Raw genomic sequence first — 23,015 nt, 5'->3', positions numbered from 1 at the left:
CAGGCTCCCCCGAACGGCTGCCGGGGGGCCTCAGAAGCCACCCCCACCCCCCGCTGGACCACTGGAGCAGCTGGCAAAGGGCACCACTCGGGGCCCCAAAGGGGGTGAGTGCAACTGGGCCAGAGGGTGGCCCCCAGACCCAGGTAGGTGGGGGCAGAGGAGAGGAGCCGGTTGTCCGCTCTCGTACCTGCATCCTGGGTCCAGCTTCCACTCGGACGACAGCGGTACCCCTTCCAGCCCAGGAGGCCAGCGGAAGTCAACGTCTTTCTGGCCCCGCCCAGAGGCGGCCCTTCCTCCCTCACGCGTCTCCGGGGGAGGCTCACGTGCGCTCTCACGTGGGAGCCGTTTACACCAGGGAAAGCAGCAAATGCTATACATCAGGCCCCGCCCCAGCCAGGTGTTAACTGTTTACTGCGTGCCTCTGCTCAAGAGGACCCGCAAGGCCCGTGGAAGAAGCTGGTCAGCAGAGGGGGGAGGGGTGCAAGCAGGCATTTACAAGGAAGGAGAAAGCTTATTAGCAGAAGTTCAATCCTCCCAGGAGAGGCAGGGTGGGGAGGGCCCTGGACTGTTGGTCCCACCCCGTCATCTTTCAAGGAAGCAGAAGAGAGAACTCTTTGCTCTGTCCAAGGCCTCACAGCCGGGGGAGAACCAACCCCAGATCTCCCGGCTCCAAGACGGTACTGCTGCTATACCAAGGGGTCCCCACGAACCAAACAATATGCCCGCCACAAACCAAACTCCGACAGCTACCTCGGAGTTGGTGCAGGGCAAGGGAAGGCAGGCGGTGGAGGCCTCTACAACCACAAGTAGATAGGTTTAGAGTCGGTTTGCCCCATCTCCCTCCTGGCCCCAGGGTTCCTCGCCTCCCTGCCCCAAGACCGGGTACCAGCCAGCTTAGCGAGCAGGTGGACAGCATTCCCGGAGTGAGCTGGCCCTTCAAGGGGATGGGTTCAGGGTGAGGTTATGTCCGTCAGCTTTCAGGACAAATTCTTAGCTTATTAATTCTCCTCTGTTCCGCAGGCAAAAGTAAACAAGCTTTTCTCAGGCAGCCCAGCACGGAGGCCTTCCCTATTCAAACACTGCAAGAATCGACAGGCTTGGAAGTACTGAGCTCCCAGGCCCCGCTTCCCAGGGGGCCCCCTGGCCTCCTGCCCACAACGTCCCTCCTGCTGAGATGAGGAGAGCAGGGCCTCTTTGTGGTGGCAGACCCCAGAGTCCCAGCGCCCGTAGTCTAGACCTGGCCCGAGTTCTCCAGAAAAAGCAGCACAGATCCTGACCATTCGGAGACCCAGAGAAGGTCACAAAGGGTCCGGCCAAGGACACAGCATCCCAGCAAGCACCACACCTGCTCACTTAGCCCCTCTGTGGAGAAAGCACTTTGTCAAAGGGTGTTCATTTACTGTTTGCATCCATTTAAACCATGTTTTTAAACGTCCAGAAAGAAGAAAGGAAATAAACAGTGATCAAATCAAAAGGAGTCCGAAAAGTTAACTGGGAGTTGATAAACACTTTTCAAAGAAAAATGCTACAAGTGTTTGTTAGTTGCCCAGGAATCTTTTGTCTGGTTGAGCGGAGGTCGTTGCATGTTTTATACCAGCTTCTTGTGGTGTGTACAGAAATCTCATGAGTTGTTTTTTGCTTCTCCTCTATTGTTGTTTCCATTTGCCCATTTCTAAGGTGGAATGAAAAAGCCAAAACCACTGCAAGAAACAAAGACAAGGTTGCAAGGCCCAGAAAGATGGGCGGTGAGAGAGAGAGAGAGAGAGGGTGAAGATATGCCTTGTCCTTGCATGAGCTGGGTTCTCAGCCCCGGTGAGTTCTGATGGGACTCATGTCACAGCAAGGAAGCAAGAATCGCGACTACATTAACTGGAAGTGTCTTCTCGCTTCAAAACTGCTCTACCCGAGAGCTGAGCTGGGCTGTTCCTTTTATTGTGTTTTTACCAAAGAGCTTCCTCATCCTGCCTCCCAGGCACCCGTCATGCTGCTTCCTTCATCCCCTTCCCAGCACTATTTCTCCTGTAAGTGTCCCCCGGGGCTCAACCAAAGGTGACAGAAGACTCTGCCCAACAACCCAAGACCAAAGTATCTTTGGTTTTCCCCAGTGTAGCCTCCAGCACTCCCTGAAATTTTCTGTCCTTTCCTCTTTGAGGGCTGTTTGGTGATGGTGCACATCCAAGTTCTGAATCCGTTTTCTCTCAAGTTCCCAGCGCATGGCCAATATTCAAAAAAAATCCAGTCTATTCTAATGTATTCAGGTGGGGACTTCCCTGGCGGTCCAGTGGCTTAAGACTCTGCACTTCCGCTGCAGGGGGCATAGGTTCGATCCCTGGTCAGGCTGTGCCACGTAGCCAAAAATAAAAATTTAAAAATTTAAAAACTAAAGTATTCAGGTGACCACATGGGTGCACAGACCTCCCCAACAGGTGGATCTGGGGAGGAGCAAAGGGGTTCCCAGAGCTGACACTGATGTCCCTGCAGGGCCCCACTGTCACCATTCCTGCCCCCCATTCCCACTCCAAGTACCAGTACACAAAAGCCCCATGTGACCGCAGGCCCAGGGCGCTGGGTACAGCATGGCCTGCTCTCCTGGTGCCCCCTCCAGCCAGGCTCCGAGCCCTCTCTGTACCCAGAGCCAGGACTGGGTGACCCTTCTTGTACCAAGGACTGGTGACGTCCATGGACGTCACAGTGACATTTTTACTTTCTCACAGTAATGTTTTTAAATGCAGAAATAAAATCCATAGGACTACAAAGGAAACTAATCAATACTGAAATACACTTAACCCAAATCTTTCCAAAACCCCAGATTTAGGGTACAGTTACGTAATGTATGTGTTTCTTTATTAATGATTGTAAGTCAGGACCTAGCAGCAGGTCTGGTAACTTCCATCACTCTGAAGCAATTTAGTGAGCGTAATACTATTCCATGATAGCTGCACCAACTCTAACGTGATGTGAAAACGGCTGGGATTTCTGCTGGTGGCCAGATCACTGATGTTGCTGGCCTGGCTATGGTTTGTGGCCCATCTTTGCAATAAAGGAAACTCTTTTTTTTTTTTTTTTAGGTCGCACCACACAGCAGGCAGGGTCTTAGTTCCTCGACCAGGGATCGAACCCGCACCCCCTGCAGTGGAAGTGCGGACTCCTAACCACTGGACCACCAGGCAAGTCTTCTTTTTTTTTTTTTTTCCAGGAAACTCTTGATTTCAGTTAGAAGGAAGGGACCGTGAGGGGGTGAGTCTCTTCCTGTCCCGATTCATGCCCTCCCCCAATTCTGTTTGTGGACCCCCGTGCTCTAGAATGCCTTTTTCATCCCCACCACCCATCTCCTTCCTCCTCTGCAACCCCGAAAGGAGTCACCCCCAGCTCAGGTGGCCCTGGACTGGAAGGCAGCTTCTTACCCTCGCTGGCTGAGCAAGAGGAATGTGGCTTTGAGGGTCCCAGGCTTGGGAGACAGGCTAGCCTTAGGCACCATTCTTGGAAGGGACATCGCAGAAAAATGCCCGGTAGCTCCACCATCCTCAGTCCAGCCCAGGGGCACCACCCACACCAACCAGCACCCCGATGCTGGTTCAGAGGAGTCTGGCCCCTCTAACCCCCTTCCCCAGGCCCCACCCCACCCCACGGCAAGAGCAGGAAGGCAGCAAAGGGGGAAGCCTACCTTCGGGTTCCTCCACGCTGCTGGCTGCAGTGGTCGGCGGTGCCACGGGGATCTCTTTGTGGGGTTCAGGATGGGAGGAAGGGGAAACAATAAGAACATGTTAGAGAAGAACGAGCACAGTGCAGACTCCTCCCAACCTTCCTGGGCCCTCCCTCCCAGCCCCACTCCTCGCCCCAGCAGAGGATGGTCAGGGAGGAAGGGAAAGCCGGCGTGAGGGCCCGGGAACCCTACCTGTTCTCTTCTGGAAGCCATCCCTCCACCTGGCAGGGACAGGAGCGAGGGGAAGGCAGGACCCTGACCCCTCTGCTGTCTGCGTGTTGTTGACTCACCTCGGCCCCTGGGGCAGAGAGAGGGGTCCCCAGGGCCCCCTGCTCATCACTATGGGGCTGCGTGGCCCGGTCTGACCTTGACTCATTGGTGGGGAAGGGGGTCCATGGCAGGGGTGGCGTGTGAGGGGCTGGGAGGTGTCTTCCATGTGCAGAGAGGGGCCTGCACCCCTGGCCCAAGTTCCTCCGGGCTCACATCTCGCATCTCACAAGCTAAGGCATTTTCTCGGTGGGCAGAAAAGACTGACAGAACAGAAGACCGTAGGGCCTGACGGAAGCATGTGCTTTTTCGTGACCATTCCTCTCCTACCTAGAAGGGCAACTAGCTTCTCTACAAGCTCCCGCCCGGTGCTCAGAAAAGGTGAGGAACTTCAGCCAGACTCCGGGAAGACCCAGGCTTCACGTCTCCGGCTTCCTTTCTAGACAAGGCCAAACCACGAGCCGAAAGTCCCTGAGGGACAGGGGCTCACCTCCCCTGCAGGCGGTCACAGAGGCCTCCACGAATCCCACTCATTCTGGCCACCATCTGACTATTAGGGGTAAGACCTCCCTCGGACCCCCAGACTCTAGATCAGCTGCAATCTGAGGCTTGGGGGGGTCAAGATGGAACACCCGGGCCTGGGGGCAAACGTGAGGGTCACCCACAGAAGCCAGCCTCTGCACCTTCAGAAGGAACAGGCAGAAGACCCAGCCCTCAATTCGGAGTCAAATCTTGCTCTCGGGTGATCTTATCAGCGGCAACAAGCCACAGGTGCCCCGTCACAGTAGCTCATTAAGAAGCCGGGCCTCCTAGCAGGCCCTCTCTGAGCCTTCCTGAGCTACCTGGCCCAGCAGGAACATCCAGAGAGAAATCCAGACAGCCCAGCCTAACCTTACAAGTCCAGGAATGGGGCTGGGGCCAGTGGCAGTGGAGGCACCCTGGCTGCCCAAGCCCAGCTCCTTCGGCCTGGCTCTGGGACGTGAGCAGAGGGCCCCGGGGCTCCCAGAGCTGTTGCGAACCAGACACAAGTGTCCGAGGCACTGTCTGGGCACCTGTAGCCTGATGCCGGCAGATGGAGACCCGGGTCCTCAGGTCCTTGGTGGGAACGCTCTCCCCAGCGTCAGCCCGCCCTTTGCGAGAGGAAGGGAGACGGTACAGAGCATGTTGGAAAGGGACAGTTCCAGTCTCCCAAGGTTTCTGTTCCTAATTCTGAAACATCAGCTCCACGTCAAGGCCTTTCCCCCTGGGGATTTGAAATGTTGGTTTCAGCCATTTCTGGGAAACCCAACAGCTCCTGACTCCCTTTAAAAGGGAGACCTCACTTGCTCCCTTCATGTTTTCGTAAGCCCAGATGGTGGTGCTAATTTCCTCCCAGCTTTCTAAAAATGTTCACCGTGCAGCTTTTTGGATGGACGGAAAAGAAAGACTTGCAAGCTGTGAGACCCTGACAATTAAATGTCGTGAAAACTCATTTCAACCTTCTCTGCCCTGGATGGATACAAGCTCAATTTCCCGTGGCTTGAATTTACGTTATCCGCTGTTACTGGACCCCTGCCAACAAGGAAACATCTCCTGATGTAGAAACTGGTCAGAAAAGCTGCTGGAACCCACACGGCTCGTCGTGTCCTGGACGTGAGGCCGCACCCGAGTCGGGCAGCTGAGGTGCTGGGGGTTTAAGGCTCCTGCCCGGTGTGAGAACATTCCCTGCAAGACCTAGGGGGTCACTCCAAGGACCCCAAGCAGGTGCCGGGCTGAGGGGTCCCCACCCTCCTGCTTCTGCCTCGGGTTGTCTGTTCCAAGCCCCTTGTACTGACCTGTGAAGCCAGTGCCCACCCAGAGCTACAGGACGCTGGAAAACCACAAGCAGGGGTCGGCCAACTTCTCCTGCCAAGGGCCAGCTCGCAAAGATTTCAGGCCCTGCAGGTCGTAGGGTCTCTGTTGCAACTACTCAATTCTGCCGTTAGAACCCCCAAAGCAGCCACAGGTAGCACGGGCACAAGTGGGCATGGCTGGTCCCATAAAACTTTATTTACGGACACCGAACTTTTCCTTTCATATCATTTTCGCATGTCATAAACTAGTCATCTTTTCACTTCTGTTTCAATCATTTTAAAAAGGTTAACAAGAAACCCAAAACCCCATCGAGCCACATAAAAACAGGCAGTGGGCCAAATCCCTGAGCAGAGTGTGCTAACCCCTGCTCCAGAAAAAAAGCCTTATCCTCGGTGTCTGCCTAGTAGGCTAGGATTCACGCGTTCTTCCCCCTCCTTTCTGGGTGCGGGTCAGCCCTGCACATGGAATCAACGAGGCTGAGGCCGGGGGCCAGCACCCAGCCAGGCCTGACTTCCATCCAGGGCTAATCCAGCTCGTAACACCTGCGCAATCCTACCCATTGTAAGATGTTAAAACTCTTCCGAGCCAAGGCCCCTGAGCGGACCCCCCATCTTGCTCATGCCCCGCCTCAAGTTCCAGCAACTAAGGGGCCGACAGCTGGCCTGCCAGGGCCTCTAGGACCCTCATGGAGGGCTGCCACCCTTCCGAAGGGCGCATGGGGGCCGTGCCGGCTTCTCTCAGAGGCCTTGTGGAGTCCGTCCTTTCAGTTCTGAATCTGACAGGGGCTGGGGATCCTGGAATTCCCGCAGCAGCAGTGGCAGCCCCTGACCCAGGCCCCCCAACCCAGGCCCAGGCCCAGGCCCAGGGTCAAGGTGGAACATGGGAACAGGACCTGGGTTGAGGAGAGGGGCTTGCTCCCCCCCCTCACCCCACACCTTGGGACCAGGAGACTGTCTTTTCAGAACAGAGAGCCACAAATGGGCTGGCTCTGCGGAGACCCCCGCAGCCTTGGGGGTCTCACACGGGCTCCCCGAGCGCAGAGGGCCACCTCAGGGAGCACTACCCCCACTGGATGCGGGTGACCCGTGTCCGGGAAGGGCCCCCCAGCCCCGAGCCCGCACCCGACCCCAGCCTGCAGGAGGAGGGCGCCCTGGCATACTTATGCAGGGGGCGATGGGGGAGCGGCTCTGTTGGTAGCCCTTGGCACAGCGGTTGCAGGTGATGCCGGTCACACCATCCTTGCAGGGGCACTGGCCCGTGGTCTGGTTGCAGGTTTTGCCAGCGGCTCCCACAGGGTGGCAATCGCAGGCTGTGGAGAACACACGACAGGGGGGTCAGAGGCGGGGGTGGGGAGTGGACAGAGCACACCCTCCCCCCAGGGTCCTCCCCACCCAGTGGCGCCCCGGACCCCATCCCAGGGGAAGAGCAGGGCTGGGTAGCCAAGCCGGCACACATTCCAGAAGCTCCGATGCCTGACCACCTGCCTACCTGGAAACAGGGGAATGAGAATCAGAAGGGGCCAACTTGAAAGGACCATCTGGGGGGCAAGGGTGAAGTGGGGGAGCCCTTCCGAAGCCCCGGGAGGAAGATGTACACAGCCCACGGGCTGAGCGTGAGTGCAGGAGTCAGAACTGGGGGTACGCCTGCCCCTCACAGGCTGCTTTGTGCCCCGTCACTCCTCTGCCCCAGCCAGCTCCTGACCCTCTGGGTGGGAGGGACAGAGTGTGGGACGTGATGGAGCCCCGGGGTTTGCCAGGTCAGGGGAGTCACCGAGGGGGTGTGACCTCCCCCGCAGGCTGCGGCCTCCACTCTGCTCTGTCCATCCACCCTGACTGGCAGCCAGGCGGAGTCTGAGACACAGGCTTCTGGACCACAAAGCCCGTCAACTGTAGCGCTAGGAAGAGTCACAGCGATCATGGAAAGACCCCGATTTAATGCGAAGACTCGAAGGTGAAGGAACCCCCAGGACCTTGCAGCAAAGGAATGGCCAAGCTGGGAGGTGCCGCGAGGCCCTGATTCTTAGGCCAGCCGCTGCTGTACCCCACACCCCTCCTCCTAACTTGGACCGGGCTGAAGAGCTGGGATTGCCCACCCTATCACACCGCGCCCTGAGGCTCCCTCCCTGTGTTCCAAGGACCCAATCCCAGTGACGAAATGGCCAGAGGAGTTTGAGGGAACATCCCCCCATTACGGACTGAATGACTGGGTCCCCACTGCAGATTCATATGCTGAAGCCCTAACTCTCAATGTGATGGCATTAGGAGGTGGGCCCTTCCCTTGGGAGGTAATTAGGTTTATTTATTTATTTTATTTTAAAAAGTATTTATTTATTTTTGGTCGCTTTGGGTCTTCATCGCTGCGTGCGGGCCTTCTCTAGTTGCACTGAGCAGGGGCTACTCTTCGTGCGCGGGCTTCTCACTGCAGTGGTGGTTTCTCTTGTTGCGGAGCACGGGCTCTAGGTATGCGGGCTTCAGTAGTTGTGGCATGCGGGCTCAGTGGCTCGCGGGGTCTAGAGTGCAGGCTCAGTAGCTGTGGCGCACGGGCTTAGTTGCTCCGCGGCATGTGGGATCTTCCTGGACCAGGGTTTGAACCCGTGTCCCCGGCATCGGCAGGCAGATTCTTAACCACTGCGCCACCAGGGAAGCCCCCGGTAATTAGGTTTAGATGAGGTCATGATGGGATTAGCACCCTTACGAGAAGAGGAAGGAGAAAAGATCTCTCTCTACACAGCAAGAAGGCAGTGGTCTGCAAACCAGGAAGCAACTGTCGTCAGACACTAAATCCGCAGGCACATCCATCTTGGACTCTCCGCCTCCAAAACTGTGAGAAATACCTGTTGTCGAAGTCACCGGTCTATGGTGTCTTGCTGTGTCGGCTAGTGGAGTAAGACTGCCACCAACTCCACGACGCTCGGGCAAGAACTGTGGGACCTGCAGACACAGGTCACCTGCCGCCCTGGACCTAGGCGGTGGACTCAGCGCGGGCAGGGAAGTGGGGGCAGGATGAAGGAGGCCAAAGTTCTCCCCGGATCCCTGGGGCCCCCCTTGCCCTCCCCACTCCCTCTCCCCAGGGAAGCCTGGGGAGGGCGGAGAGTCGTCTGCAGGAGGGCATCCTGCAGCAACTTCACTTGGTGCCAGAGTTGCTCTGTTTCTATTCCCAATGGGAAAAAAATATGCTAGGGAAGAAGTGAGAGCAGAGCTCCCCAAAGAGCTAAACTAGCACCTCCCCAGCTGCACTGCTCAGCGTGAGGGCAGGAGGCGTGGGTGAAGATGTGGCCTCTCCCAGCCGGCCTCCGGCCCAGGAGGGGCTGGAGAGGAGTTAGCGAGAGAAAGGAGGAGTGGGGAGGGGGCAGAAAGGAGAGGAATGTGAGGAATTGTTTGTCAAAGTTGTGTCTGGACACGTGAGAGCTTCTGGAAACTCTGGGAGCTGGGGGGGGGGGGGGTCCTGGCCGTGGGGTGCTCCGTGTCAGGTGAGAGGACGGCAGGGACCACAGGCCTGGGGGAGGACGTGGAACTGTCCCAATCCTGCCCTTGTAGACATCAGCAAATCCTTCTGTTAGAAACGTGCCTAAAATCTACGCTAAATTCAAGTTCATTTCCTATTGGTTTTTTCTTCTTCTTCTTCCCTTTTTTCACTCAGTCCTGATGCATGTTGTGAATGATAATGTGAGGAGCGGATGGTGGGAGACGACCTCTGCCCTTCGATCCATCCCTGTGATGGGAAGGGTGACGGGGCACGGACAGCGTCTCTGAGCTGGCCTGGCGACAGCAGAGGGCCACAGCACAGGACCCTGGCGTCCCAAGCCCCCGCCGCGGCTGTGGGCACCAGGCAGATGTGGAGTCCCGAGGCTCCTGCCAGCTGACCTCGCTTGGCCAGGCTCGCAAGCCTGTTGGTAATCCTAAAACCCGGGCCAAACGTCCTCCCCTCCATGCTGACAGAGCACAGCTGCGTGCCAGTAACTGCTGGGCCTTGGACTTGGCTGGGAGGAGATCACCAAAGGTTGCTTGGTCCCTGGAGGGTCAGAGCCAAGTCACCCGCAGGCCCAGGTCGTCTTTACCGAGGCAGGAGCCAGCCCGGAGCAGAATCTGGGGGGAGCAGCGTGCATCGCCCTCACCCGAAGCCCTTCGAAGCTGGTGACCCCTTAACCCCCCAGGCTGGTAGGCTGCCGGGCACCAGCTGAGGTCAGCAGGGCTGGGGGCCACCCGGGTGATGGCAAGGCAGGGCGTCTGCTTCATGGAGCAGGCGCATCCTTAGGGCCATCCTCTGGGCACTGCGCTGTGTGGTTTCCACATCTTTCTCCCAGGATTCCGCAAAGACGCTGACTGACTGGCCCTTGGTCTCACAGAGGCAGCAGGCTGACTGTGCTTCCTCGAAAACCACTGTTCCAGGAAGAGAAGCCAGCGGGGTCCCACAGGGTGGGGGGCCTCAGGAGGCTACTCAGGTCACCTCCAGGGCGGTGGGACCATCCCCAGGGGTGGAGCGCTCCTGCAGCACTGGCCTGCCACCCGGACGCCTGGGAACACCTGAGCACATCCACTCTCCCATGTGTAATGCTTCCGGCCCTCACACCAGCCTGTGGAATCAGCAAGACCCTACAGAGGCGGCCACGGACCGGGAGACAGGAAGCACCTGACCTCTGAGCACGTCACCGAGGGCCCTCACCCTCTAGGCTGCCCCTCTGCGCTTCTTGTTCTGCAAGGAGAAACACACAGCACACTTCCCTGTTAAAACCCAGGCCAGGTGACATCCCTTACGGGCAGCCGAATGCAGTCCCAACACAGAGACGTGCATTGCACTCCTTCTCAATTCCAAGCGAAACGGCCCCAAAGTAAAGACTTTTCCCAAAAGCCCATGAATAAGGAAAGCCTAACTTATACTCTCTGTGCAAAGAAGGGTGAGCTTCAAGGTGTGAGGAGAACTGATGGATGACAACAGCCCACAGAGGATCCTCTACAGCCTTGGACCAAGGAATCCAGCTAGCGGTGTCACAGGAAGGGGGCCTGAGCTGCCCACATAGGAGGCCCCAGCCCTGGTCCTTAGGGAGAGAAAGGCAAAGGGATCCTGCCATATCCCTACAACCCCCAAACACACCCAGACACACAAACACACGTAGGTTCCCACAGGCTCTCACGCACACACGCACGCACACACAGCGCCACAGTGGGCAGGGGAGCGGACGGGGACAAGCTGAGCTGGGAGGATGCAGATGTGAGGCAAGTGGAAGTCTCTTCCTTGGCAGGGGTCTGGTTAAGGGGACAAAGTGAGAGCCTCGCTGATTCTTCCGAGAACGAGGTCTGGGTCCGAATGTCTTTTGCCACAAGAAGCCCATTTGGTGACTCCCGTTTCCTGGGAAGTCAGCAACTCCTTTACGGAGGAGGTCAGGCCCTTCCCCGGCAGGTCACCCGTGTGCACGCAGCAGGCAGCACCTGGTCCTGGGAAACAATCTACTGGAGGGTTTTTCCATGAAGAGGAAGGTGAGACCCAGCAGAAGCCCAGGCCCCTGAGAAGGTGGCCGGATTAGGTTTCTCACGAACACGTGGGCTGGAGGGCCTCCTGGCGCAGAGGAGACAGACTGTCCTTGCTCTGGGTCATCGGCCAGAAACGGACAGCTCAGGACACACAGATGGTTTCAGATGAGTGTCAAGAGACCCAGGTCTGACCCTGCCCTGCCAGTAACGCTGTGTGACCCTGAGCTAGCGCCTCACTCTTTCTGAGCCTCGGGTGACTCACCTCTAAGGCAGGAGGTCTATAACTTGCACTAAAGTTGCTTCCAGCTCAACAGGCTAAGATCCAGGGCAGTGGCCTGTCCCCTGGGCCCGTCACCCCAACTGCCACAGTCCATTGCAGTGTCCTGGCCCAGGAGTCTAGGAAAGTGCTCTTGCTGCCGGGCACACACCAGGCCCTGCCTCCACACCCATGGGCCACCCCACCCGACACCATGACCTGCTGCACTCTGAGTGGCAGAATCTCTGAGATTCGGGTCGTCAGCTATGAGAAGTGTACCAGGGTTGCCGAGAGCCCCTGCAAAGCTGACCTGGAAGGCAGGCCGGTAGAGCAGTTATCAGGACCCCCGTGATGGCCAGGGTCCCTCTCAGCTCTGATCCCTGGTTGCTGGTCCCGAGCAGATGCCTTTCCTGCTCTCTCTGACACTCTGTCCTGGATCCCTGAAGGCCCACAGCTCCCATAAGGAGGAGAGGCATGCCTGGGGCTGGTCCCTCTCCACTGCAGCTCAAGCCCTGGCTCTGGAAACCCATCCTGGGTTCCTATCAGGACATCTACCTGCTTTTCCTGAGGACCCGGCTCCAGGGGCCCTCAAATGGCAGTGATCCCAGGACACATGCGTGTGGAGGAGAGGGGAGTGGGCCTGGCACCTAGACCCTCTGGAGCAGCTCCAGACAGGAGGGGGAGAGAAAACCACCACAGCACCGAACCGAACCTCAGATGTCTTCTGGCCACCGCCCAGGCCTCCAGCCAGTTGTGAACTCGTGTTGTGAGCTGAATGACGTCCCCCCCAGAATTCAAACGTTGGAGTCCTAACCCCAGTCCCTCAGGATGTGACTGTACTCACAAACACGCTCTTTAAAGGGGGGATTAAGGTAAAATTCAGTCACTGGAGTGGGCCTCAATCCAGCATGACTGGTGTCCTCGTAAGAAGAAGAGATGAGAACACAGACACACCCAGAGGGAAGGCCACACGAGGACACAGGGAGAAGACGGCCGTCTTCAAGCCAAGGAGAGGCCTCAGGAGGAAACAGCCCTGCGGCCACCTTGGTCTTGTGCTTCCAGCCTCCAGAGCAGTGAGAAATCAATGTCTGCTGTTTGAGCTCCAGGCCTGTGGTACATTGCTCTGGGCCCCTGAGCACACACACAGCTTGTGTGCAGCCTCAGGAAAGCGTCTTCTTCCCGAGGGGCTCTGCCCAGGCGCGTCCCGGGCCTCAGGAGAAGGCAGACTGTCCTGCCACTCGGCCAACCAGCCTGGGGGCCCTCTCACGCCTCGGCTCCCCTGTGGAAGTCGCTGCCTCTGCTGGGGGATGGAACCTTTCTCCAGGTAGGCCACGTCTCTGAGGGCCCCTGACACCCCAGCAGGCCGGCGGAGCAGACATCAGGACCTCCGTGACGGCTAGGGTCCCTCCCAGCTCAGATCCCACAACAGTTCCTCACTGACCCATCCACCTGAGGGCCATCTGCGAAAGGGCGGCCCACGTGGGCCTCAGGCGGGGAGCGTGCTGGGTGCCCGGGCTGAGCGGGAGGCTGGCACAGGGTCAGAGGAGCGAGGCTGCACCGTGAGCTTCTCCAGGGGCCCTGCCCATGGGCGGCCTCGTCCTCGCCCGCCCCGTGCATGCGGGAAGCCTGCCATTCCCTCCTTTAAGAAGAAAGTGCAGAACGCCAGGTGCTGGATGCAGCCCTTCCCAGCCAGGGTCTGACGGAAACGCCCCTTCCAGTGCCCACAAGGCCTCGGGGCTGCAGAGGAGCGCGTCAGGGAGAGAAACCGCCCGGCCCTGAATCGGGGACACTGCCGTCAGTGAGCATCGTTAGAGACGGTCAGGGGGTCCCTGGGACTCCAAGGTCTGCAGCCTATAGGCCCGAGGTCCTCCTCTGCCCGTGGCACTGGGTTAGGGTGAAACACCCTTCTCTGCTTGGAGTGACACTTGTCTGTGTATCTGGACACCATCCCCAAAGAAAGCGGGGGCGGGCGGGGCCCTGTTACGTGGACCAGGCTGAGCTCCCGCTGCTGTGGGGGGAGGCAGGGTGGGGGGGGGAGAGGTGGGGGGAGGGGAAGGGAGAGCAGCGTGCTCTGTGCCGGTGAGGGTTTGTGCGTGAAGACAGAAAGGGCCAGAATCTTCAGGGAAAATCAAGTCCAGATCCAAAGGCTTCCCATGTCTCTTGCACGTGTGCTGGGCCTCTTTGGGGAAGCGTGGTGGGACCCCCCCAGAGGTGGCGCTTGGGGGAAGGACACAGGTCAGGCACTAAGGGGTGTTCTCCGCTCCCCAGCAGGGTAAGGAGGATGGACCCCAAGAAGAGCAACGTGGAGGCTGGCCGAGACGGCTGGGGACTCCCGAAGGGAAGGGCCTCGGGTAAGGTGCAGACAGTGGGTGGGGCTCAGAGAGGCGGGCTGGGGGTGGGGCAGGGAGGAGGAGTGAATGCTGACCCCAGGGAGACTGGTCCCTTTGTGAGCTCAGAGCCATGAGGAACGGGAGACAGGGGACCAGCAGGTCCAAAGTCAGCATCACAGAGCCCTACGGAAGCAGCTCGTCATCGCCATCATCATCACCCTTTCATTCACACACGGTCAAGTTCACTTTCTGCGGTGTCCAGTCCTACGGGCTTTATCACATGCACAGGGTGCTGTAGCCACTACCACACTCAGGGCACAGAACGGCCCAAGTCTCCCATGCATCCCCTGTGCTCCTCCTTTGCAGTGAGGCCCCCGTCCCTACTCCTGGCAGCCCAGGATCTATTCTCGGTCCCTACAGCTTTTCAGACCGTCTCACTCTGGGATGTACCCTATGTAAAGTATATGGCGGTACCGTATGTTCGGTGAGGTCACACAGTAGGTAATCTTTTGAGCTTGGCCTCCTTTACACCCAATGAGTTTGAGATGCGTCCATGTTGCTGTGTCAGTCAGCAGCACGTTCACTTGCATCGCCGAGTCGGATTTCATGGCACGGGTGCACCGCTGGCTGTCCATTCACGCACTGAAGCACAGTTGGGTTGTTTCCAGTTTTGGGCAGTTGCGAATAACGCGGTTATCAACATCCGTGTGCAGGTTTTGGTGTGAACACAGATTTCGTTTGTCTGGGATAAATACCTAGGGGAGGCATTGCTGAGTATCACGGCAGGTCTATGCTTAACTTTGGAAGACGCTGACAAATGTTTTCCGCAGCAGCTGTGCCATTCTGAATTCCCCAGCCGTGTGCGAGAGTTCCGGCTGCTACACACCCGCGCCAGTGCTTGGGGCTGTCAGGACTTTTTATTTTCAACATTCTAACGGGCGGGTAGTGGCATCTCGCTGTGGTTTTAATCTGCATTTCCCTAATGCAGACAAATGATGGTCTGGGTATTTATTTGCCATCCCTGGATCTTTGCTAAGTAGCTGTGCAAGTATTCTGCCCCTTTCTAGCTCAGTGGTTGGCTGCCTTGTGGAGTTCTGAGAGTCCTCTACACAGCCTGCATTCAAGTCCTTGGTCAGATATGCAATGCACAAATGTTTTCTCCCATCTGCGGCATGTCTCACAGCAGGAGCTTCTTACAAGGTAAGCCAGACGCATCACTCCAGTCACTTGATCCTCAGCCCTCCAGCGGCACCCACTGCTCTTGGAACAGGCCCCCTCCTCTCTGCCCTCGTCGCCTCCCTTCTGACAGAGAGCCCTCCAACCCTCACCTGCTTCCAGGCAATGGTACTGCTCCTCCCTCAGTGCCCCCCTGGCTGTTTGTTCCTCACACCCCAGGTCTCATCTCAAAGTCCATCCCATCCCCAGAGGTCCTCCCGGGATGCCCCCTCCCCTCCCCTGCCGCCAGTGACACTCTCTCCTTCCACCTTATTTATTTCCTCCACGTACCTCCCCACAGTCTGTAATCGTCCTCTGCTTACTTTTTCTTCTCTATCATCAACCTCCCTCCAGAACACAAGCTCCAGGGGTACGTGTCTGTCCTGGTCACCACCGTACCCCCAGTTCCACGTGGAGCAGGCGATCCATGAACATGGGCTGAATCAACGCACACGCTCAGAGCCAATGTGCCGCCCTCTCCGTGGGGAAGAGGCCGTTTCACGGACCCTGTGACTCTGGAGGAAAGTAGGAGGGGCACAAAGCAAAGATCTTCCCCTCACAACCGAGGTCACTCCCCACTCCTAAATTCTCCGTGCTAATGAGGGGGCGAGGATAATTTAAATCCACAGATTAATCCACAAGCTTCATCTCAGCTGTCTGGGTCCGCCTCCTCCGAGGCTCTGCTTTTCTTTCTCCCAGCAGTTGCTAACGAGGCACAAAAGAAGAAACGTTTCAAGCTGCACGACCTCTCTTTCAGATCAAGGTGCAGACGGCAGGAAGTGGAAAGGGGGAGCCCCATCACCCCAAACTGGATTACGACCCTCCGTGATCTAGCTAACTATAGTCCTCCTGCACCTGATCTACAGCTGAGGCGAAAGGCACAGGTCCTACAGGTCGTTCCGTGTGTGTGTGTGTGTGTGTGTGTGTGTGTGTGTGTGTGTGTGTGTGGTCTGCATGCACAGGCTCAGGTAGGCGGGCAGGGGCTGGACAATGCAGTGGGGGAGGTGCTGGAGCCCCTGATGACCAACAGTGAGGACCAGTTCGGGCCTCGCATCCACCTTTCAGCCCCAGACCCATCGGGAGCCCCTCAGATGCTGCAGGTCTTTCTTAGCAGCACCTTCAGAACTGCGTCCAGATGCACACAGCCCTTCCCCACCTTCTCCGCTCAGGGCCTCTGCCTGCTGGCTGCCGGACACCCATCTCTGCCGTTCCAGTCGTTTGTCAGTTTTGCTCCCAAAGCGTGTAAATCCTTTATCAAGGGTGTGCAACGGCGTTAGGGCAAATGCCTGGGGCCCTGCCCAGTCTGGTGGGAATCGGTCTTCAAGTGCACGTGTCCCAGGGCTGAGACTCTCAGGGGAGAGGGGCCGGCTGTCCTGTGCACCACACTCACCGAAAGAACTAAGGCCACAGGGAGCCAAAGGAATGGTCTCCATCCACTTGGTGTGCACACTGGCAATGGCAGGGGCTCTGGTTACTCTCTTTTTCTCCTCTTGTACTAATAATCGTAACAGCTCACCAGTATGGCGTGCACGCCATGTGTTGGGGACCTCCTCTGCATCATCTCATTTAATCGACACCATAACCCTAGGAGGGAGGAGGGACTATTATTATCCCCATTTTCAGATGGGAAAACTGAGGCAGCGAAGACTAAATACCTTGCCTTGACGTGGAATCTGAACCCTGGTCTCAATAACTCCAAGTTCCATGCTTTTAAAAGCTCTTCATCCCTAGCCTGTGGCTGGGGTAACCTGCTGCTCTTCCAGTAGCAGAAGGTATTTCCCAAGTAAAATGCCCCTGTTAACTGGGGGCCTGCAAACATCAGGAGGCTTTTCTGTTCGGACCGGGGACCCCGGGCATCCTCTAGGAGAGTTCATGTAAAATCAGGATGAGAGCAAGCTTCAGAGACAAGGAGACTGACACCCAGGGAGGTGAAGAAACTGGCCAAGTAGGCCCAGGGGAATGAGACCCCACTTCAGAGCAGGGCACCGCAAGGGCCAAGTCACAAGATGGGAGACTCTCTTCATTTGTAGAGACCTTAGGAGAAAACCACCTCCACCCGATTTCCTGGCTCTGCCAGCTTTTCCAAGTTCCCGGGTCACAAACTTCACTTACACAAGACATTGTCCTATTGGATCAGGGACCCATAAATGTTTTTTAATTTATGATTTTTTTATTTTTAAAAAAAGAGGATGTGTTATGTGGAATGTCAAAGCTGTATGGGGCTCAGAGACCGTAAATCTGAATATGATTTCAAAGATGAGGAGACCGAGGTCCAGGGAGGTCCCATGACTTGCGTGATGCTCTCCGGGCTTTGAGCCTGGAGCAAATCTGGAGATCAGGATCCTGACCCCCACGTGCCCAGGGAACAAGGAAGGCTGCACCAACACAGGCCACAGCTGGAGCTGAGCCCTTCCATGAGGATTTCCTCTCCTCTGACTGCCTCTCTCGCTGTGGGTGCTGGCTTTGTGGTCCCTGCCCTGTAAGCTGGGAGCCGCTCCAGCCACTGAGAACCTTCCTGCCAAGATGACCAAACCTTTTCCCTGTACCTCCCAAGATGATGCTAGGAAAAGGAAATGTGACGAGGAGCCCACACATCGAAAGGGCATCTCTGAGGCTTTTAGGCTTTTGTCCACTGCACGGACACTAGCTTAGAGTCAGGAAGGGGTGGAGGTCCCAGGTTCCTAGCTGTGCAGTGACTAAATCCTCAGACCACCAGATCTAGACATACACACATGTATACACACACACACACACACACACACACTATGAAGCAGTAATGACTGTCCAATCCCAGCCTTCATCTGGACACTGGAGCATCAGACTGTATAACTAAGCTCCCAGCTGTACCAGCAAGATTTAAATTTTCACAATTTTAAACACACACCCCCCCTCTGCCCAGTTTTCATCAAGAGAGCCATTATAACATAAGGCTCTCCCCTCTAAAGGATAAATCCTAGGTCACCTGTGAATATCCCCTTTCTCAGCACAAGAGCAGGTCACTGTACTCATTTCTTTTTCTCCCACCGCCCTGGTTCTCCGCCTTGGCTACACATCAGAGTGGCTGGGGAGGCCAGGGCGTGGCCCAAAATGATCGATTCCTCCCCAACCCTTGGCAGAGCTGCTGGAAGAAACGGGTGGATGGGAGCGGCCAGCAAGCCCTGGCAAAGCTGGTGTGGACCATCTCAGGCTTCTGCCCACTGCCACCCGCATCTTCCGACGACTCGGGCACCTTCTCAGCAGCCTGCCATCAGCCATGGTGACCGTGGACTTGAAGGGGGCAGGTCAACGAGGGAAGGAAGCAGGCCGCTCTGAGCGGGGGCGCTAGATGCGGTGGGTCATTTCTTCATTCTCATCACAATGCGGTTCACGGGAGACTCCTGGAATGTCTTTATCCATCACAGATGGTTTGGGGAGATGATAAATTAATATCGTTTAAAGGGAGGCATGGCTGAAATGGTTAAATGGTAACGTCTTCTTTGCCGGCTCTAAAGAGAAAGGGGCCCAAGTCCATAAAGAAGACAAATGGTAAACAAAACCGCCTATCTTTTGACAGATTCCAGAACGAGTATCATTCACACACCCTTCCGCAGAGAAAGGGGAGAAATCCATCTCGTCTGACTTTGTATAGGACAACAGCCCACGCCATAATGAGGCCTTCCCAGTGCTGTGAAATCGCGCTGAATAGCGGAGAGTGCAGCCGCCTGCTCCCTGGGCATGTTGATTACAGCCCTTTGTGTGCACCGGCCCTGCCAGCCCCAGTCTGGTAAGCTAGGGGAGGGGAGAAAGTACCCAGCAAATTTGTTGCTGTGAAACTTCCCAAATGGGGGAACGGCATAATGACGTTTGGGATGGAATACCCTTGCTCCAAGCTGTCCTTGTCTGGGTCCACCCTGCTCTCAACTGAACAAGGTCGGGAGTCAGCCAATCACCAGCAGTGTATGGGTGGCCTCAGCCCCTGCCCGGGGCTCCTCCCAGACTCTGGGAAGTCGGGTCGGGGGGTGGGGGTAAAGGGGCCCCAATAGCCATTCCCAAGCACCCTCAGGTCAATGGCCAACTTGAGTCAAGAGGCGCTGCTGGTTTGTCCCATTTCCCCATGAAATGCATCTGAAACAGAGCAAAGAAGTATAGCCTTCACCCGAGAGCTACAATGGGGCCAGGGCTGGGGGTGACTCCACATCTCCATGATTTTGGAAGCTCCTGAGAGCAAACCATGCTGGGACCAAATGCTTCCACTAAGGGAACCATTTCCTTAAACCATCCGGCCCTGGGAAGACAAGACAGTGGACTCCTCGGGGGCGGGGTGATGGAGAGACACCTGTCTGAAGATCTCAAGGGTACACATCCCCCTGCCGGCATCTTAACTCCTACAGCTGGTTCCCACCAAGATCTCAGGGTCTTTCTTTGGTGGGGGAACTGTGGATTCAAAGTTCCCACATCCCCTAAGGGGGTGGTGACACCAGGAAAAAAAGAGCTGAGGGGAAAGAGCTGGAACTTTCAACAGATGACTTCCCTTGCCAATGAAATGGCAAGACCTTTCAGGTCACATTCTTCTTCTCACCAATCAGAGAGCAGATCTTTCAGGCATTGTATGTTCTCACCAATCACAAAGCAGGGCCCTTCAGGCAATGCTCTGCCTCACCAATCAGGAGGCAGAATCCTTGAAGCACTGTCTTTCCTCACCAATCAGTAGGCACTGAGAGTCCCACCCTTTCCTGCCACATTTCCCCAGAAGGATAAGCAAGTGTCCTTCTGAGCAGATTCCATCCTTACATTTTCTCCTCTTCCATGGGTTCTTCTCCCAGCGTTACCACCAAAGTAGTTGCTGTCCAGGGCTGGGAGAAAGGACCCAGCCACGGAGGCTGGCCAAAGCATTTGGAATGAGACAGGACCATACCCTCATCTGCCTGCATCTGTCCCTCCTGGAAACCAGCAAAGGAAGCCGGCAGCTCCACACCATTTAACTAGAGTGGCAGAGCCCTGCAGGATGATCTGCAGGTTCCCAGGACCCTGTGGCCTCCTGACAGCTGGCTCCCAGCAGTGAAGGGCCACACACGGCCCTCATCCCTCCCCACGGCAAGAGAGGAAAGGGAGAGCAGGCAGATGGCAAGATGACCAAGGCCCTGCTCCTTCCTGACTCTCCAGGGGACGTGCCTTTCCTGCTCTGACAGAAGAAACTGGGATGGCAGGAAGTGACCACTGCCTTTCCAGACACAGCCCAGACCTTCTCATCCGCGGGCACAGGGCTGCCCACCCGACTGGCCCCTGTTGATTAAATTTTCTTGGCCAAATCCCCACGAAATCTTTGTGCAACCAGTTGTTTACAAGACCCTGACTTCAGTTTCTTCAGTAGAAGAGAGACAACAAACACTTGGGCACAAGGCGTTGGCTACCTTCCAACTACATTCTCTGAAAACCCAAAGCCCTCCTTCCATGGTGCCCCTGCCTTCCTGCCACCGCAGACGTTTCTTGGATTCCCTTTGCCCAGGTCACTTTCTCAGTCCCTGCTCAAAGCCTCCTGGGGGATTCTCACCTGATCAGTTGTTCTTTAATGTGGAAACAGCCCAGCTACCTTTACGCTTAAATTTCTCTCGGCAACCACCAGAGGCAGCCTTAAGCCCACGGATCTGGAAGGAGAGCTTGCTTGTGTGTTGGAAGCCATCCTATTCATCTCTGCTCATTTGGAATCCAAGGGATTTCTCTAGGAGGAGACAGACTGGGAACCTGTTTTTTGGAGAACAGCGTCCTGCACAAGCAGGGCCGGCTCATGGGCCCCACACTCAGAAGGGCACGCGCTTGGTTGAAACTCCGCTTGCCATTTTGAAATTCTTAGCAATTCCTGAACAAGAAGCCCCGTATTTTCATTTTGCACCGGGGCCCACGCATTATGTAATCGGTCCTGCACACAAGTGCCCAACATCTGGTGGATTTCCTGTTAAGAGGACGATACTTTGGCTTCATCCAAGGCTAAGCAGTGGCCATAGGAGAGTTTCCCTGCTGCAGCTCATCATCTGGGCATCAGTCTCCCATGGCTTGTGTCTCTCCGGTGTCAGGGTCTTTACAGACCCATGTGAGGACCCCAGCCATGCTGGCTTGTGGCCCAAGAGCCCTAGAAGATAAATATGTTCTCAGAAAGCCATGCTCACAGGAAGCCGTGGCGCTAGGCCTCACGTTTTGGACCCGGAGAGTCCTGGTTCCCGGAATTCCCAAAAGCAAATGGGGGTGGGGGGAGAGCACTTCTCCCCTCCCCCAATGTCACTAAATTCCCTGGCATTTTTATCAGTTCCTGAGTCATCTGACCATCGCTTCATTTTTGTTAGTGGGAGAAAACAAACAGCAGAAAGTTAAAACATTACTGCTTGCTTCAGTGAACAAAAAAGAGAGTCCCCCGTCTCCCTTTAATTTTTTGTCCTGAGAAGTGAAACTATTTGCAGGTGGATTAAATGTTCCTTCTGAGCCCCGCCCCCCCCCAGCCCCCCAGTTGCCGACATCACAGTGAAGGTGCGCATCTGTGTGAGTGTTGGGGGCTGGAGGCGGGGGAAGCGGTGCGCACACATCCAAAGAAATGCATCTGCTTGGTTTTGGTGAAAGAGAGTCCTTTGTGCCGACGGTAAGCCCGTTGAACAGGACCCCCGCCCTGTGGTATGCGGCACACCTGTGCCGACGGAGGGGGCGGGGCAGGGCCCGGGAGCCCTGCACCCTCGCGGGGACCCCACCTCCTTTCTTCTCCCGGAGCCGTTTCTCCACTGCCCCTTTGTTCCGACTTACACCTCCAGATACCTGGGAGGCGTGCGTGCGTGCGTGAGATGATCTCAGCGTGGGGACTAGAAAAAAGAAACACCGGAGGAGAAGGGTGGGGGGGGGAGGGGCGGCCCAGGCCCGCCCCGCCTACCTTTGCAGGCCTTGCGGTGGGTGATGGGCTTGCCCAGGTCGCGGTAGTAGCCCTCCTTGCAGTAGTGGCAGTGGCGGCCGGCCGTGTTGTGGCGACAGTTGAGGCAGACGCCTCCGCTCTTGCGCCCCGACAGCTTGTAAAGCTCCATGTTGAAGCGGCAGCGCCGGGCGTGAAGGTTGCAGTTACAGGCTACGGGAGACAGGGACGCGGGTCAGGAGCGGAGTCGGGATGGGAGCCGGAGACCCCGTCCCCCCAGCTGCCCCTCCTCCACTGCCGACCCTGAGACAGCCTTTCTTCCGGGAGCTTTTTCCCTGGCTCCCCTGTTTGCATTCATCAGCGGGTATTGACCACCTGGCAGTACCTGAACCGTCGCCAGCCGGCTGCTTCCCTCTCCAGTGGAGAGGGTTCATTTCCCTCAAAGGATCCCCACTCCCCCCGGCCCACACACCCATCACACGAGTCAGAGCTGGGAGATGCGGCTGGCATCCTCCTTGTGCCCAAATCCTGCTTGCTGTGGGCTGAACTGTGTCTCCCCCCACCCCATTCATGTGCTGAAGTCCGAACCCCACCCAGAACCTTGGAACGGGGCTGTATGGGGAGACATCTTGGTAGAGGACCTATCTTGGAAATGGGGTCTTTAAGGAGATGATTACATTAAAATAAGGACATAAGGGCTTCCCTGGTGGCGCAGTGGTTGAGAGTCCGCCTGCCGATGCAGGGGACACGGGTTCGTGCCCCGGTCCAGGAAGATCCCACATGCCGCAGAGCGGCTGGGCCCATGACCCATGGCCGCTGAGCCTGTGAGTCCGGAGCCTGTGCTCCGTAACAGGAGAGGCCGCAACAGTGAGAGGCCCACGTACCGCAAAAAAAAAAACCAAACAAAGGACATAAGGGTGGGCCCCAGTCCCATGTGACTGGCGTCCTCTTTTTATAAAGAGGAAGTCTGGACACGCAGAGAGCTGGCAGGGGTGCAAGTCAAGGAGAGAGGCCTCAGGAGAAACCAACCCTGCCCACACTTTGCTCTTGACTCCAGCCTCCGAATTATGAGAAATAA

The 23,015-nt window shown here is 56.7% G+C and overlaps 1 protein-coding gene across 3 annotated transcripts in view; it reads right to left on the bottom strand.

Moving 5' to 3' along the window:
• Positions 1-23,015, bottom strand: part of NTN1 (netrin 1) — a 185,673-nt gene that overhangs the window by 44,899 nt on the left and 117,759 nt on the right. Inside the window, exons 3-6 of one of the 3 annotated variants that reach the window (XM_027131050.1) lie at positions 21,962-22,150; positions 6,963-7,112; positions 3,665-3,718; positions 1,367-1,700 (exon numbers count right to left, since the gene is read on the bottom strand). In XM_027131050.1, coding sequence (XP_026986851.1) covers positions 1,513-1,700; positions 3,665-3,718; positions 6,963-7,112; positions 21,962-22,150 — 581 coding nt within the window. In that variant the 3' untranslated portion in view covers positions 1,367-1,512. Of the gene's footprint in view, positions 1-1,366; positions 1,701-3,664; positions 3,719-6,962; positions 7,113-21,961; positions 22,151-23,015 lie in introns of those variants that run through there. The other 2 variants (XM_027131048.1, XM_027131049.1) reach the window with 2 other exon arrangements.

Source organism: Aethalodelphis obliquidens, unplaced genomic scaffold (assembly GCF_003676395.1).
Source record: "Aethalodelphis obliquidens isolate GAN/ISIS:26980383/991018 unplaced genomic scaffold, ASM367639v1 scaffold38, whole genome shotgun sequence".
Lineage (NCBI taxonomy): Eukaryota > Metazoa > Chordata > Mammalia > Artiodactyla > Delphinidae > Aethalodelphis > Aethalodelphis obliquidens.
This window is presented reverse-complemented; position numbering and strand designations above follow the sequence as displayed.